General features: G+C 33.0%; 2 protein-coding genes across 2 annotated transcripts; both read right to left on the reverse strand.

The window, feature by feature from the left end:
* Positions 1 to 6290, reverse strand: LOC134277791 (CUB and sushi domain-containing protein 3-like). The gene is made up of 5 exons (XM_062760097.1): positions 6129 to 6290; positions 2080 to 2247; positions 1798 to 1971; positions 833 to 1006; positions 1 to 278 (listed from the first exon to the last, which is right to left on the reverse strand). The coding sequence occupies exons 1-5, from the start codon at positions 6229 to 6231 to the stop codon at positions 52 to 54; spliced, it is 846 nt and encodes a 281-aa protein (XP_062616081.1). The 5' UTR covers positions 6232 to 6290; the 3' UTR covers positions 1 to 51.
* A 2496-nt stretch (positions 6291 to 8786) lies between these two features.
* Positions 8787 to 18788, reverse strand: LOC134277796 (uncharacterized). Its single transcript, XM_062760103.1, has 12 exons — positions 18551 to 18788; positions 17547 to 17669; positions 17295 to 17393; positions 17088 to 17195; positions 16581 to 16679; positions 16090 to 16336; positions 15599 to 15690; positions 15000 to 15110; positions 12212 to 12385; positions 11754 to 11921; positions 11129 to 11301; positions 8787 to 8918 (listed from the first exon to the last, which is right to left on the reverse strand). Exons 1-12 carry the CDS (start codon positions 18786 to 18788, stop codon positions 8787 to 8789), a joined length of 1764 nt encoding a protein of 587 aa, XP_062616087.1.

Below are 18788 nucleotides of genomic sequence, written 5' to 3' on the forward strand. Positions count from 1 at the left end.
AATAATTATAAATAAATATTAATTATTGTTAATTTTGGCTTTCCTTGACATTTAAAATCTCCTTTTTTGATAGAAAGATACACAATCTGCTAGAATTATTAGTCCCACAAATAGAGTAATAATACTCAGTCCCATGGCACCAATTGCTTGAACACTAGGCCGAGAATCACTCGCACAGTTCAAACTCCTGCTATAGGTTGTTGTCATTTTCCTTGGGATTTTCAGTCCCTCCAATGCATATGCTAATGCTGAATCATTTGATGTTAGATTACCATCTTCTGGAAAAAAAAATGATTCAATGGAGGTAAAAAATTAGTAGTTTGACAATGCAATCAGTACAATTAAATTAATTTAATCTTATAATGTCAAATGCATTTTATATATTCAGGTTATACATACAGTCAAGTAAAATAGTACTTAACATCTATTTATAAATTCAACCTTAAGAAAAACATCTTTGAAATATTTTTTTTAGGAAAAACTATTTTGTAAGACCTTGTCAGCAAATACAATTTATTATTGAGTCATTAACACACGGAATTGTCAACAGATTTTCCCGTTATTTCCCGATCATGAAAAGGAGCACACGGCTGGTTAGATCGGTCGCCAGGGAATACTCATTTCACCTTTGATGATTTAGAGGTGTTTGTTCTGCTACCATTTTGTATTGTTTAATGTACTTTTACCTTGAATACTCTTTGTTACTTCCATATAGCTCATCAATCGTTTAAAATGATAAAAAAAAATAATGTGCTTCTTATTTCCAAAAATTATTTTTGAAGTGTATATTTTCTTCTTAAAGGAATAAATGTTGCATATGCCTAAAACATACCTGAACAGGAAAACAAAGTTCCTGTCCAATGTGTTCCATTGCATGAAATTGTTGGATTGGCACCATTGTCAATGTATCCAGGCATACATGTGTATGACGTTGAACTTCCGTTAATAAATCCATTTGATGTTTTGAGTGCGTTGGGAATATCAGGTGGAGAAGAGCAAGCTTGACCTGATAAAAAATGGCTTATCCTGATTTTATGAAACATTTTAACTATACTTACTTTTACAGTTGATAGATTGATTAACCATACTATGATTGCTGTGTTAAAGGTACTTGGACACAGATTTGAAGCTATCATTTTCTCTATAATATTACGACTTATATAATTTAATAGCATATCACACAAAAATTAATTAAAAATCTTATTTCATATAAAAGATATTAAAATTTCAATTTTTTAGGCGGGTTTGATTGACACATCCTTGCACTTTCACAAATTAATTTTAAAAGGATTAAGAATAAGGTTGAAATTTGTGAAAGTGGAAGGATGTGTCAATCAAACGCGCCAGAAATATAATGTTTTAATAACTTTTAAATGAAATAAGATTTTAAATTATTTTTTTGTATGAAATGCTATTAAAATATATAACTTGGAGTATTATAGAGTAAACAAATCTGTGTCCAAGTACCCTTAAGCTTACTTTGACACAACTTTTAATTGCGTGCGAGAATTATCCACGAGATTTGAAACATTAAATACCCACATTTCAAACTCTTTGTTTGTCTATATCTACAACTTTACAATAATTTTACATTTTGTTTACGATATCATTTACAAGATTTGATTCTCCTGCCAGAAATACTTTTTCCTCCAAGGTATCTGAACAATCTCTCTGTAATAAAAGACCTAATGTTTGTTACCTGGTAATGACATTCACATTGAGGTTTTTTGAGAAATCAACCAATGCTTGCTTTTTCCGCACTTCTAAGTAGAGGTTTAAATGAAAATGAATGCGTACCTGAACAAGCAAACTGTGCATCCGTCCAACGAGTTCCATTACATGTTGTGTTTGGGTATTCATTATTTGGTGAAAATCCTGGCAAACATGAATATAAAGTCACGCTGCCATTGTGGAACCCGTCAGACACTTTAACGGAATTTTGAATTTCTGGAGGGTGACCACAGGAAAAATCTTAAATGAATATAATATATTGGTTTGAAATATCTTACACACCAATACTGAACCTAAATGAACAAAAGATCATTATAATTTAACACGTTTACTGCACCATAATCTTACTGAAGCAACCGAGTGCAATAGCTTCCCATTGTGAGTTCACGCATCTGATGGTTGTGTTTGTTTGATTTCCTGTGAAGCCATGGTAACATTGATATGTTGCCGTGTTGTTGTCAGTTGTATAGTATGCATTTGGTATTGTGTGTGGAAGACCACATGTACCTTCTGGAACTAAAAATGCAAAATTCATCAATGGAGTATTATCATTTTGACTTAAACCTCGTAGTTTAATCGCTCTTTTTTAATATGTCCGTTGATTCAATACGCAAAAAACATGCTCTACTTATTTGCCATTTAAAAAACAAGGTAATTATTGACAATCATTTCGTAAGTTCTATAGTCAATACACTGGTCTCTTCAGCAAGTACAATTTATCAGTGAGTCGCATGCTGACTGACGTTTATCATACCAATCTATGGTCCATTATTCACACACTGAATTGACTGCGGAATTCTCCGTTATTCCCCGATTATGATAAGGAGCTCACGGATGGTATAACCTGTCAGCAGGGGATGCTCACTCTTTCATGGTACCTGATCCATTTAATGATGTTTTTTTGAGTTTCATATTTACTCTGTTCCCATTTGTATTGTTTTATAAACTTTTGAGCTAAACCACTGTTCGTTATCTTCATATATATCATACAAAATGCGTGATGTAGTAGTTAAAGCATCTGCTATAGATTTGCGGAATTTTGAGTTGATCAATACGTAGAATTCTTTTGTGGATCGTGGAGACCATTCCTTTGTATAAGACCATATGAACAAAGGTCCATGTTCCAGTGAGTTCTAATCGCTTACTTCTCAATGGCCATAACTTTAATATTTGACACAGGACCTCGGTTTAAACGGTCTCATCAGAAGAACAGGTCTCTAAGTCGAACTATGGGAGTTCAAACTGCGAGGTAAGGATCAACTCTTAACGGTGCTACAATACAATACAATACAATAATTTCTATAGCGCATTATAAAAATGACACTCTAGTGCGCTTCACATTAAAATATATATATAAACATACAAAATGGCGAACAAATTACTTTAAAAAAAATACATAATACATATTTGTGCATAAAAATAGGATATCTAAAAGACTTTATGTGTACTAAAAGACCATAAAATATTATGTTGCGTGGGAGTCACTTTGATAAATTTACAACTAATGAAACATTAAAAAAGACAAAATAAAAAAAACCTTAAAGACTTTAAGATCAGTTCAGCGTCTATTTACATTAGGTATATCACTATGAAAACAATGTTTACAATCCCCACAGTAAAATAATGAAACTTTTTTAAATGAAACAGATTTGGATTTTTTTAGACACAGTGAAAGAGAGTTTATAAGTAGAAACGGCACTTAAACAATTTATTGTAACTGCTTGCCATTGTGAGTTCACACAGTTCTAACTTTAGGAACATCCAAAAGAAAAGAACACTGTGAACGTAAGGACCTGGAAGGAGAGTATATTTTGGTAGAAGCTCGGACAAGTAATTTGGAGCAAATTGTTCAATGCATGTATATACAAACAGAAGTATATAATTATATTCACTCTGTAAAGGAAAGGGAGCCAAGTGGAGATCTTGGAAGATTTGTTTAGTGAACAAGAAACTGGTACGAGTAATGGCCGCGCAGCAGTATTTTGAACTTTTTGCAGTTTATTATTTATACAATACATCAATGAATTCGCATAATCGAGTCGGGAAGTCGCAAGTGAATTTATCAAAGTTTTACATGCGTCGTCTGTGATGTACGGACGGATGCGACCGATTTTCCGGATATAATTGAAGAAAAATCTAAAATGTATAAATATATTCTTTATAAAACCTTTTGGTTAAAATGTCCAAGGTTCTTCACAAAAGGAGAATCACTAATTGAGCTTTCTCCAAAAATAAGATTGAATGTAGAAAGGTCCTTTAATTTATGTTTTGGACAAAAGAACATCAATTCAGTCTTTTCATGATTTAACTTTAAAAGATTAGTGCACATCCATAATTTTATTTCCCGTGTAGCCATGAGAGAACAAGCCACATTATTCGTGTTGTTGTGGCTCAATAACGAGATATATTGTGAATGGAAAACCACATGCATAGCAGTGATACCGCATTTGATGACGCTTGCATATATTTCCTATAGGTTTCGAAAACAAACAGTTCAACCGGGGTCCAAGAACCAAGCCCTGAGGCACACCGATTCCAAGCCATTCCGCATTTGATAAGGTTGAACCTATCGATACTCTCTGACTCCTGTTAGTTAAATAGGACTTAATCCATGACAGCACAGAACCGGATATCCAGTATGAGTATTCAAGACGATGGAAAAGAATCTGGTGGTCTATAACATCGAACGCGGCCGACAGATCGAGCATGACAAGTACAGCACAGGAGTTGTTGTCTAAGGTGGTAGCGATGTCATTGTGAACACGCAACAGTGCAGTTTCGGTTGAGTGATACGAACGATATACAGATTGTAGAGAATCGTGCAAATGGTTTGAGTCTAGATGATGAATGGCGATTTCCAACGACTTTATCAATAACCTTTGAGAGGAATCATAAATTTGAAACAGGTCTATAGTTTTTTAATTCGTTCGTGTCTAGGTTATGTTTCTTCACTAATGGCTTAATAATAGCCTGTTTGAAATCCTTCTTTATGACAGATAGACTTAACGATTTATTAACCAATTCAGTGATGAAAGGTACGAATTGTTCAGCGCAGTTTCGGACTATCGATGTTGGCACGCATCGATCTCATGATTTTGGTGGCATAGACAATAGGAGTTTCCTGATCTCATCACCAGACGTTGAAAAATGAACAAATGGTACATTTTTAAACGGCACAAAAGACAACAGTGCACCGTAAACATCCATCATTTACGGAAAAATTTGATGACAGCAAAGATGATCTGATGTTCTGAATCTTAGACACAAAATATTTGCTGAATTAATTTGATAAGATATTGTCACTAATACCTCTCGGAAGAGGTGTGTCATGCTTATTTTGAGTTTATTTGTAATGGAATATTTTAACTATCCATTACCACATTCAATGATTTTGTTCGAATAATACGACTGCTTGCCCCCACACACACAATTTTGAATGTTCAATACACTAAAAACATTTCACGGTGAACAGTCAACTCGGTACGTCTCCATACGCGTTCAGCTTTGCGGTTTTTCTCGCTTTGAATCGCGAAGTTCTTCAGAGAACCACTCTGTATTTGGTGTCACAACAATGGTTTTTGTTTGTAATGGAGCATGTTGCTCAATTAGAGCCCTCATATCTGTGTCATATCGTTGTACGAGTTCATCAGGTGATAAATCACGATGATACTTCGATAATGAAGTTATGACATCTTCTTGAATTTATGAATAGCAATGTTTTTGAGTTTCCTAAACGATACAGAAAAAAGCATTTTTGGTTTAGACAGACACAGCGATGAATATATTCCTTTATGATCTATTGTGTGTGCAGTGTGTGTGTGTGTGTCAACAATGGGGGGATTTTTTCAAAATACAATTTTTTCACGTGTAATAACGAAGTCCAATGTATGCCCATGCTTATGAGTTGGAGCGGATATATGCAGATGCGAGAATTTGTTGCACGAGAAGATATTATACAATCAAGATGTTCAAAGTGTGAAAATTCCATGTCTGACTTAATTTGTTCTACCTTAATGGTATTGCTAAAAATCATTGCAACTCCCCCTCCTTTTCGATTTTTTCTAGGTATGTGAATACATTTGTATCCCTCTGGTACTAGCTCTTGCAAAACCACATTATCAATATCACTACCCAGCCAAGTTTCAGTGATAGTCATTATGTCAATTTTGTTTGAAACTATCATATCAGAAATAGCAAGAGTCTTATTCTTTACAGATCTACAATTCATAGTTAACAGTTTTATGTTCACAGTATCTTGACGCGAGCTGCGTGGTTCCAATTTTATTTTGATAAGATTTTCTGTATCTAAAGTCCTTGATGATACTCTAGTGTAGACGCTCTAGCTTTAGCCTGACGACTAAAAGATGAAATGAAATGAATGAAATAGATTTGAATACCTGAACAAGCAAATAGTACATTATTCCAATGGGTTCCATTACATGTAGTATTTGGGTATTCATTATTAGAGGAAAATCCTGGCAAACATGAATATAAAGTCATGCTTCCGTTGTGGAATCCGTCCGATACTCTAACTGTATTTGGGATATCGGGGGGAGTACCACAAGAAAAGTCTGAAATGGATTTAAAATATGACACCATAACATACAATGTCAGAAAAAAAATATACCAACAAACACCACAGTAAAATATTGAAACTTTTAAATGTATATACATTTTTTAATAAGTGAAAGAAGTTTATAAGTAGAAACCTACTTAAACAACTTAGTGTAACGGCTTCCCATTGTGAGTTCACACATCTGACGGTCGTGTTTGTTTGATTCCCAATGTAGCCATGGAAACAATGATACGTTGCCGTGTTGTTGTCAATTGTATAGTAGGCTTTTGGTATTGCGGGTGGAAGACCACATGTACTATTGGCGGCTAAAATTCAACATGTGTTACTGTAATGTCTTAAGCCTATATAATTATATCATCGAAAGGAAATGGAACCAAATTGAATGGAATGAATTTGTTTACCTGAACAAGCAAACTGTACACTTGACCAATGGCTCCCATTACATGAAGTGTTTGGGTATTCATTATTAGATGAAAATCCTGGCAAACATGAATATAAAGTAATGCTACCGTTGTTGAACCCGTCAGATACTTTAACTGAGTTTGGAATATCTGGGGGATTACCGCAGGAAAAATCTAAAATGTATACAATATATTCTTTATAAAACCTTTAGGTTAAAATGTCCCAGTTTCAACTAAATGGAAAGAACAAAAAATCATTATAATTCATGATCTTTACTACTGTAACAGTAGACGCTTACTAGAGCAACTCAGTGTTGAGGCTTCCCATTGTGAGTTTACACATCTGATGGTAGTGTTTGTTTGATTCCCCGTGTAGCCATGGTAACAATGATATGTCGCCGTGTTGTTATCATGTATATAATTACGTATATATTATTGGGGATATGTCGTGTTTGGTAAATGTTATTTGAATGGAAAACCACTAAAATTGAGAGAGAGAGAGAGAGAGAGAGAGAGAGAGAGAGAGAGAGAGTATCACTGTATTATAAATATTGATATACACATTTAAATTTAAAAAAAATCATACCTGTTTTTTTAATTTTATTTTTTAAATTTTTATACCCCCTCCACCAAAAAAGACATGATGCATATAAGACGTGTACAGCAACTTTTATGTTTTTATTAAAAAAAATCACACTACATATTATTTCTTAGTGAATAAGGTTAAAAACCAAACTTGAAACGATGGAAATGTAACCAGATGGTTTATTTGATACAAACATCTACCACTGCCTCTCATACCTCGACTACGAAAGAAATGAACGGATACGTATACCGGATACAAGCAAACTGTACACTTGACCAATCTCTACAATATTATTAGAAGTGAATCCAGGTAAACATGAATATAAAGTCACGCTGCCATTGTGGAACCCGTCGGACACTTTAACTGAGTTTTGAATATCTGGCGGAATACTACAGGAAACATCTAAAATGAATTTTAATTATGATATAATAAGATATCAGTCAGAAAAACTATACCCATTACATGTAACATCACTGTTATATGTGGAGACTTTATAATTTCGTACGTGTGCGCACAATGAATAAGTATACGAAGTATATAAGTAAAAGCTTACTTAGACATCCAAGTGTAATATCTTCCCATTTTGAATTCGCGCATCTGATTGTGGTGTTTGTTTGATTCCCCATGTAACCATGGCAACATTGATACGTCGCTGTGTTATTTTTAGTTGTATAGTATGCATTTGGTATTGTGTGTGGAAGACCACATGTACTTTAAGCAACTAAAAAATGAACAATTATCTCTAAATTTTAATCCTAATTTAAACAAATAAATATTTTACAATAGAATTAAGAAAAAAAATGAAATAGAACGAGATTTAATTTCCTTTTGTTTGTTTATTTATTATTTGATGTCCCTCTCGAGAATTTTTACTCATATGGAGACGACTATACTCGCCGTCGGAGAACGGCAAATTTTTACTTTCTCTTGGTTCTCAGTGCCATTGAGCAATGGTGATTTTTTTTCTTGCCAGTATATATGATATAAGACCCAGGATATCGTTTTATACGGACACATCCTAAGGACCGGTACCACAATGGGAGTTTAACCTGCGACACAAAGATCAACTCCCTACTGCTCGACTTTAGACAGACCCTCCACAATTGTACAACTCAGGAGTTAACAAGATAATTTGAAATGAATTTGAATACCTGAACAAGCAAACTGTGAACTTGACCAATGGCTACCATTACATGAAGTGCTTGGGTTCTCATTATTAGATGAGAATTCAAGCAAACATGAATATAAAGTCACGCTTCCATTGTGGAAACCGTCGGATACTTTAACGGTGTTTGGAATATCTGGAGGAAGACCGCAGGAAAATTCTAAAATGAATACAATTAAAAAACCCTTGTTATCATGAGTTAAAATTTATCACACATATACCCCTATAATCCGAATGGAGAAAATCCAAATACGAATGTAATAAAAGATGTTAATAACGGAGAAATCTTACTTAAGCAACCGAGTGTTGTAGCTTCCCATTTTGAGTTCAAACATCTAATGGTGGTATTTGTTTGATTCCCAGAGTAACCATGGTAACAATGATACGTTGCTGTGTTGTTGTCAGTTGTATAATATGCATTTGGTATTGTGGGTGGAAGACCACATGTACTATTGGCAACTAAAAAAAATAGAACATGCACTATATCTCTTCATATATGAGGGATTATCAGAAAGTTCGTGGACTGAGGCTATAAAATTAGTGCTCTATGTAGTCTGAGCTTACAAAATTTTTAAGGAAAATAAAACAAATAAAGAAATGTTGAAAAATTTAGCTACATATATAACTATTTTTCAAATTATTACAAAATAAAAATGACATTATATCATCACCCGGCGCCGTCGCCGTTTAGTTTTATGACGTCTGACAACGTCATTTTTTCTATGTCTGCTTCTAACTCATACACTTATTTTGATGAGATTCCCTGGAACTGACTTAGGACTTCAGTCTGTCCGTATTGCTCATATGACTTTACAATGTCATGACCAGCGGCTTTCAATGCATATACTATAGCATATTATACACCTATTTACTGGCTATGAGGACAACAGCAAGTTTATCGTCCCCCAAGACGAGGGAAATAGTTTGCTGTCGAGGGGGACGATAAACTTGCTATTGTCCGAATAGTCAGTAAATAGGTGTTTTATTATACCGATGCTGACTTAACTTTTGTTAACTTTTGGGAGTCCAGGGTACACACAATTATGATATTCCATATTATACTGGTTCTGACTTAACTTTTGTTACGTCATAATATATACGCGTCACAATCCATGTAAAATCAGAAGTTTTTCAGAGATGAAAAGCGAGGGAAATCGAATGCTGACGTTGAATAGTTTGAGGACTATTCACCATGGGCAAATAGCACAAAAACTATTTCACGGTAGAGACTGTTTAGAAAAAATAGCATCTTTATTCGTCTTATTTTTATATAGAAAAAATAAACAGAGGTATAATAAATAGATTTATACAATGGCAGAGATCCTAGCTTGATGATGCCAGCATATTTTGGTTTTTGGAGTTCTATATATAAAACATATGATCAACGTCATTTTTTGACGTGATTTATTTTTCACACCTTTAGAACTACAAATCGACATTAATTGCGCATTCCTTTTCTCTCTGAATCTCTTTTAGCATTAAAAACCAGTAATCTGGATGCATATTATTTTTCCGTAGCCAGTTTAAACATTTTCTAGGTGTATACAATTTTTCCAGACTTTATAGAATGCTGGAAAAGGAAACCCCACTCACCTTTTGACGTCATTTTCAAGGCAATATTTGTTTGGATACTCCATGTAAGATTTACGATAAAATACCATAGAGCTTCCAGAATGAGTTAAAAAATTAATTTTTTTTGTGAAAAAAGTGACCCGTCACATACCTTGAATTAACGGGATATTTGGATCTCAAATGTTCATACCACAATAAGTTTTCTTAGTTACACTTAGGTCGAAAAAATCGTCGTTTTCGAGGTTGCGCCGGATAGACAAACCATTGCTTACAAAAACAGTTCTAATTTATTAAAAAATAACATTTCTGATTTGTGATTTATTCTATAGATAGAAAAGATGATGGTAACTAGATATTTTAAAATTTATTCATGTACCTAAAGCGGCTTTCATTTTATGGCGCAAGTCCACGAACTTTTCAATAGCCCCTTGTATGTTATAATCTTAACTGAAACCCATTATTATTCTTGTAGAATGTATCCAAAAAAGAATGATTGATTGATTGATTGTATACTGTTTAACGTCCCTCTCCAGAATATTTCACTGATATGGAGACGTCACCATTGCCGGTGAAGGGCTGCAATTTTAGGCCTATGCTCGGCACTTACGGCCTTTGAGTAGGGAGGGATCTTTATCGTGCCACATCTGCTGTGACACGGGGCCTTGGTTTATACGGTCTCATCCGAAGGACCACCCCATTTATTCACCTTTTACGACAAGCAAGGTGGTACCGAGGACCTATTCTAACCTGGATTCCCACGGGGCAAAAAAAAAAATGGAATGAAAGAAAAGAATTCAAATATAATAAACAAATGTATATGCTGGCCTGTAAGCTTTCTAAATGTCAAAGCCGTTTCCATTGATAAGTAATCATTTATGTGTACATATTTTTTATGAACTCATTTCAGCAGAAATTTGAAGGAAAATATTTCTGTTGAATGGGATTGGGAAAAGCAAGTATCTTAATTACTTAAAACTGTACTATCTTCTACACTGTAGGTGGAAACGTTTGTGATTTTTTTCTTAATTTTGAAATACATGTATTTTTGTCTGAAATTGAATTTCTTCCCTTTTAAAGAATATATTTTCTTTACATACTGTACACGTAAAATTAGTCAATGTCCATTCCGGCTCGATACAAGATATGTTCGGGAAGGCATTATTGGATGTGAATCCGGGAAGACATGTATACAACGTTGAACTTCCATTCCCTACCCCATCAGAGAGTTTTATTGTGTTCGGGATGTCTGGTGGATTAGGACATACCTTATCTTATTGAAAAGAAACCAATGCCTTTTAGATATTCAAATAATATTATGAATTAATAATGTTTTGTTTATCCACTTCGCTTTCAAATTACCATAAAATATCACGATTATATAATTTTGATTTAAACTTTCTAGACTTATAAACATCTGATTCATAAAAAAAACCAGGACAGACATTAGATATGGGTAAATTACTATATTTTTATTTTTAAAATGCTGCTACAAAGTACTTCAGTATCAATTTATTCTCTTTTTTGCAACTTGCACCACTGGATATTAGTGTTTTTTTTTAATTCCTTTACAAAATAGAAAAGATCTGACAAATATAATAGATACTTCTCGCTGTGGAAAGTTAGATTCATTGAGCAATTCTTAAGAAAAGTCGAGATAGTCTTTTCAAAGACTTTCTTTGAAGCTATAAAATTCTCTGAAGTATTGTTTTAAAATATGCTTACTTTGTAGACACGTGAGACTGGGCTCCTCCCAAACCGAGTTATTGCAGTAGATTATATTATTTGATTGGCTAGCTATATAGTCTGGTAGACAGTGATAGATAGCAGTATTGTTCGCCATTACATAATAAGCATCTGGAATATTTGGTGGAAAGCCACAACCTGGTGATGCTATTAAAAAAAGACCAATAATCGTCATCATAAATCAGCAAGAGATAAAAGCCACTTGAAATTAATCCAATTCTTTTCTTTTTTACATTGTCAAGTTATCTAGATTTGACTTCCCAAAAACGTTTTTAAAAATGACTGTTTTAAATATATTTTTAAAGTTGTTATCTACAATGAATTTACAATAATGAACCAATTGTTCAAGAAAATAGGGTTGAACAAAGACTGTTGTACTATCTACAGCCATAAAGTATAATTATTCTTGCACACTAATTGAGTTTATGGAGATATACCTGAACAAGCAAATTGCACACTTGACCAATGAGTCCCGTTACACGTGGTGTTCGGGTATTCGTTATTAGATGAGAATCCAGGAAGACAAGAGTATACCGTCATGCTTCCATTGTAGAACCCGTCAGACAATTTAACTGTGTTTGGGATATCTACTGGAACACCACAGGATATGTCTGTAATCAGAAAATATGGCATATTCAGAAAAATGCAAATCGTATAAAAACAGACTTGAACGTCTTATTTCCCAAATAGTGAATAGGTAAATTTTCATTTAAAAATCGAAAATTATTCAATATATCAAATATTACAATTTATATTGTAAAATATCTCCAAATCCTTTATTTAACATATTTTATTTCTTACTGGAACAGCTAAGGGTAGGGGTTTCCCATTCAGTGCTCAAACAGTGAATGGTGTTGTTTGTTTGACTTCCCGTGTAGCCATGGTAACAATGATAAAAAGCAGTCTTGTTAGCAATGTTATAGTAAGCGTTGGGTATTGAAGGTGGTATTCCGCACACTGCGTTTTCTGAAAAAAAAAATTAAATGTCTTAGTTACTCTTTCATGTTAACAAATATTGCAGAAAGAAAGATGAATTTAAAACTAAAAGACCACATCAACATCAATGCCACATCCACGTTAGGCTATGTTCTCTAAAATATTAAAAGCTTATATTTCTATACCTAAGCTCATGTTTATAAACAATGCTGTAAACAAAAAAATATTATTATAAAGGTTCTTTAATAAACTAGATCTTAGTTATTTAATAAAGTTAAATGATATTGTAGAATGTATTTCATACGTAAGCATGTAAAATTTGTTGAACTCCACCTAGAGGCGTTACAGGATATATTTGCTTGTCCATTATTCGATGTAAAACCTGGCATACATGTGTATAATGTCGAACTTCCGTCTCCTATCCCGTCTGAAAGTTTCATTGCATTTTGGATATCTGGTGGATAAGGACATGATGTATCTGAAAATATCCATTGTTACTGATTTACGAGAATGAGTATCGATAGGTAAAATTTTAAGTAGAATGGATAATTTTAAACGTGTGCCTTTACGTTTCGAAAACCACGCCAGTTGTGAATCCTTCTTTATAAATTGTTGCATCCAGGTATACATGTAAAAAAAAAACCCACAGTATCCTACAAATTCTGTGAATACTTTTAAATCAAAGAACCCATTCATCTCCAATTGTATTTTATGCAATCAGCAATGCAATCAAATTTATAATGGACGTGATACTGTAGTATATGAGCAGGAATTTTTATTAAAACTCTAATGCTTGTTTACAAATGTACATGGAAATGTGAGAAAAAACACTATTGTTAAGAAGAATCTTCAAATGTGACCATCCGCCGAAACATGGCTGAATAATTGCCAACTTGGTGTTCAACAATATTAAATCAAACAATCAAATGAGGCCAGATAAAATTTATTTAAGATTTTAAAATTTCAATTCTTTTAAAATTGCAGATTTCTTTGATAAAATTCAAATATTCATGAAGCTAGATGATGCAGTGTCAATATTGTGAATAAATATCTTGCAGACAAGAATGTTTGTTCTCATCAACCATTAAAGTAAATGAGGCTTCACAATAGCATAGGTTATTACGTCTGCCTAGAGTAAAGAAATGATACTTATGTCGTGGGTTAAAATTCGACACGTATCCATTTTGAGACAATGAGTATTTGAGCTTCATTTCTTTATCTTTATATTGTATACATAAGGCACGAGTTATTAGTACACATCTTAGATAGAAGCTCGAATTCAACCAACAAGGAGTGGCTTCTTGAGCTTAAACTTACCGTAATTATCTGAGTGACTTTAAACAAATCAGTTAAAATAACGTATGCTAAACTAAGGAGTCAAAATATAGCATTGATAAAAAATATTTTGAACTTTACATAAGGCAATTACGCGGAAACATCTAGATGCATATTGTATGCATGTTAAATGAAAGCAATTATCGCCAAATGCATAGATATCTGAATAAATTATGAATATCAATTAAATTATTTAATATACAAAAAGCGAGACATTATAAAAATCTATAGGGAGGTTTAGACTATTCATGACACTCTATATTGTCCCCACAAACTTCTCAATTCGACTTTTTATTGTTTTTATAAATATTTTTTTTCAGCTCGATTTATTATAGTCTCTGAATGAAAAACTAGATAAGGCTTTACAAAAATCAGTTGGACAGTTATGAATGACTCGTTGAGCTGTCCAGCAAATAAGTGAAAGTCAATATCATATTTATCACTTTATTTCGTGCTGGTTACGGTTAAGTACTAGTGCAACCCTGAACTTTGCTTTATTTAAAAACCTCTCAATAATTCATCAATAAAAATTATTTAAACATGCTTACTTAAACAAGAAAAAACTGGTTGACCCCACTGTCCGTTTACACAGGTAATGGAAGTGTTAGTTTGATTAGCCGTATAACCATCGTGGCAGGTGTAAGCTACTGTGTTATTTTCTACAGTAATATAAGTGTGTGGTACAGCCAGTGGAATGCCACAGGAGGCAGATGTACTTTCTAAAAATCAACATCATAAAATTTGTAAACTTAACAAAATAAAATAAAAACTCGAAATTTCATGCTTGTTATAATTAATTTCTGTTACCCATGAATCATGAGATGTTTTATGTAATTTAATCCACACGGAAATATTTCGTATAATACCCCATCTATTTCAAACATTCCTTACCAGCACAATAGAAATTTGTGTCAGACCAATGTGTTCCGTTGCAAGAAATGAGTCCAGTTTCACCGTTCCTAAAATAACCTGAGATACAGGAGTATAATGCAACACTTCCTTTCTGTGTCCCGTTTGATATTTGTATGGCATTTGCAATTTCTTTTGGGGTCGGGCACATCATCTCTAGAAACAAAAGGTATTTAAATATTTAATCATTTATTTTGACATACACGTATATTGCAAATTGTCACCAAAACAATACCTTTAGAAGATTTACAGGATTTATGTAAACTGGATTTCTTATAATACTTTCCATAAAAAATGGAGATTTTTGCAGAAAATCACCGATAGGTTAAATTGCATTTCCATACTGACATACTCGCTTGTAAATTATCATAATATTGTCAATAAACAAAGGCCATCCTAACTTAATCCTTACGTGGACTACATGTGCCTTTACAAAATAAGGGAAAATTGGAGACATTTTTTTAAGTTCAAACATGATGACTTCTTTTCACGTTTTATCGTTAGCATTAAGAATACTCTCCTTGAACAATCAATATAAAGTACATGTAAGTTCATTGACTTACCTTTACAATAAAGAGAAATTTGTTCCCATTCTGAGTTGTTGCAATAGAAAATGTTGTTTGTTTGATTTGCTAGGTATCCACTGTTACAATTATAAACAGCAGAGTCGTTGTTTACAACATAGTATCCATTTGCAATACTTGGTGGGGATGTACAGGCAACTGTAACAAGGATAGGTAATTAATATGATTAAATTTATATTATTATATATTTTTAATTACCCCCAAATTGTAATACGTTTACTTATTAAATTTGGCCATATCATATCTTATTTCTAGGATTTATACTGAATTTTTTCTGATCTAGCAAAAAAAAAACCAAAAATTATACCTAATTATTTCAACGAAGCTTACAAATTATTATGATTAAGTTCCTTTTCATATGCATACACACTAAGTAAAAAAAACAAAATCAATATAAATTCAAATTATTCAACATTCTTTTTTTTTCTCCTTCAGCTAAATAAATACTGAGAAAAGAAAGATATATATTTGAGATCAGAGTCTTAAAAACAAGTTCACTTGTAATAATATTCTATTCTATGATTCTGAAATATTCCAATTTACCTTGTGAAAGGTTCCCTGTAGCAATGACTTTTATTGACACGACAACAGAGGAACACTGTAAAGGATCTGCTCCTGAGCCCCAGACACCTCCTACATAAATAGGGTATCCGTAGGAGGAGGCAGGTGTCCAAAGGAGTACATGAGAATTGTTATATCCATACACGGTCCCACCAAAGGATTCCCCTGCCTCTCCATGACTTGCAGACCCAGCGCCGTAAAACATTCTTCCACTTGAAATGGTGTTATCTTTTGTCTGATGAAATAAAACTTAAGTCAAAAAAGATCATGATGTAAGTACTTTAAGAGAAGCATTGAAGACAATCTCTGAAAAGTTAGAAGAGAATGCAAAGGGAGACTAATATATCGGTAACTTTTAGCTTTAAGTATACCTCTACAACGAGGATATGGAAGTCAACATCAAATAAACTTGTAAGTGGAACTTGAGAATTCAAATGGCCATTGGTTTGATCGTATGTGTATTGGTCATTTTGAAGAATTTCTGAGGACGTAAGAATCCACGCTCGAATATGAACAGCTGCTGAGGTATAAGAAATATCTTCACTCCCCCAACCATCTTTAAAGCATGCCAGGAAATCATCTTCAAGAGAGAAAAATATGAAATATATAAATTTTCTGTGAGTGCTCATAATTAATGATTTACGTTGCAGAGAGTAGTATATCATATTCTTGTTTCAAGTATTTCTTTTTTACGTAGCAGTGCGTGGTATCTTTTATTCTTGTTTCAAAGACAAACAGATGAAAAGAAGATACTTATGATGTAAATGAATTGTTTTTTAATCAGAAACCTGAAATCAAAATTCATAGAGAAAAGTATAGAATGTGTTATATTTCTATATTGGCCTATAACTAACATAGGAAAGCAAGTTTAACATGTTGAATTAATTACGTATACAGGAGGGCATATTCAAGGATGAATCTTTTTAATGATAAAAAGCCTGATAATTTCTATGGAATTGTAGACAGTTGTTTTGGAAAATAAACTAACCGTTTTCGCTCGCACCCCACAGTGTTATAGTACAATCAGTGACCCCAAATATTGTACCACAAGTGTTGATCCATTTAGTGCCATGATTTAAGGTTGTTGGCGTTGTTCCTAACAGAAAATAAAAAAAAACCTCCTACTAAATAAGTCTGATATATATTTTTTAAATATATATTTTAATACTTTGCCGATTTTATTTTTCTGACATACCCTGTGCTTCAGAGACGTATCCAGTACTGAGAACAAGCTGAACCGTTACAAAGTCTGGATACACTCCAAGATTGTGAGCAACATTCTTATAGGGAGCAGCTTCATAGAAAATGAAGTATAAATGCACAAGAAAATGTTTCACACGTAAGACACAATGAAAATTTAACGTTAAGTTATAAATGCTGTTATAGAATTATAAATTTAGTATAATTCATATCAGGTCTAATAGATAAATTAAAACATATCGCTTACATGTGGAAATAGTGGATTCAACAAAGTAGTTCGGAGTAGGCCAGTCAGATATTCTCCATGCTCGTATTCGAACCTCGCACACTGTAAACGTTCCAACAAAAGGCCCCGAGTAGAGACTTCCACCTTAGAGATCAAGGGTAAAGTTTTGTTAAAGCAATATGAGCTGCAACTTTGATATCGGCATTTTTTGTTGCAAAAATTGTAAATAACTATTTCAATGACAGAAAAAAAAATAACGTTGAATAATAAACTTTTGTTGTTCATATTTGCTATGATACAACTATCTTTTAAGCTTCGATTGAATTAATATTACATTATTAATATTTTTGTCATGTACAATAATGATTTCTTATATAAAACTGTACATTTAACTGTATTTAGAAGTCTTTTTTCTGCTTTATTTTAGTTTAAATGGTCATAAAGGTTTAAATTAAATACCAATTTATCATAATAACACAATTTTACAGCAATATAAAATATAAAATGCAAAAGTGCTGCTCATATTGCTTTAAAAAATATATTACATTTATACAAAATTTAAATGCATTCAAGTCGAATCACTTAAATCACCGTTCGTCATGCAATGATAATGTTAAACATGAATTTGTTAAAATTTGAAATCTATGCCGGGATCATTTCAAAGCATTTTTTTAAACTTATTTATTTGCCCTCTTCTGACCAAGTGGTTGAATATATCTTGAACTGGAAGTTAATAACTAGACAAACCATTTATTTATTCCCCTGGTAATTTGTTTCTCGTTCATTAACTATAATTTCAATTTTACTCTTGCTTTAATTTGAATATTCTTTTTGTTCAAATTTCAGGAGAATTTTTAAAAATCCCGTAACAATTATTTCAATGTACATACCAACCCATTCTTTATTCTTGGTTGGGAAAACGTGAACCGACACTTTTAATTCTGAATTCGAATATTTTCAAAAACTAATTCAAGTGAAAAACGGCGTTAATACTTCTTAATATTCACCTGTTGTTATGACCCAACCTTGTCCATTGCCATTGCTTTGAGCCACGGGAATAAATAATTTTACATCAATGTCATTATATATGTATCCAACACCTCCGAAGTCTGTTGCTATATCATCGTCTCTTTGAGCGGACCCAAGTCCGGGAAATATATATTCTGTTCCATCATAATTCACTTTAACTTGAACGTCCACTTTTACAGGTAATTCATTAAGGGGATGAGGAATCACTATCGGGCTCTCTGCATTTAATTCCAT

The sequence above is a fragment of the Saccostrea cucullata genome, unplaced genomic scaffold (assembly GCF_032062105.1).
Source record: "Saccostrea cucullata isolate Sc308-1 unplaced genomic scaffold, CSIRO_AGI_Scuc_v1 ctg1783, whole genome shotgun sequence".
Lineage (NCBI taxonomy): Eukaryota > Metazoa > Mollusca > Bivalvia > Ostreida > Ostreidae > Saccostrea > Saccostrea cuccullata.

Coding starts and splice junctions, on each gene's coding strand:
- LOC134277791 (XM_062760097.1), bottom strand. CDS start 6,231: ATGACTTTATATTCATGTTTGCCAGGATTTTCCTCTAATAATGAATAC. Junction 1,972..2,079: donor TATTGCACTCGGTTGCTTCA/GTAAGATTATGG, acceptor TATTCATTTAAG/ATTTTTCCTGTGGTCACCCT. Junction 279..832: donor AACTTTGTTTTCCTGTTCAG/GTATGTTTTAGG, acceptor TTTTTTTTCCAG/AAGATGGTAATCTAACATCA.
- LOC134277796 (XM_062760103.1), bottom strand. CDS start 18,788: ATGGAATTAAATGCAGAGAGCCCGATAGTGATTCCTCATCCCCTTAAT. Junction 17,196..17,294: donor ATACGTCTCTGAAGCACAGG/GTATGTCAGAAA, acceptor ATTTTCTGTTAG/GAACAACGCCAACAACCTTA. Junction 15,691..16,089: donor GTCATTGCTACAGGGAACCT/TTCACAAGGTAA, acceptor ATATTAATTACC/TATCCTTGTTACAGTTGCCT.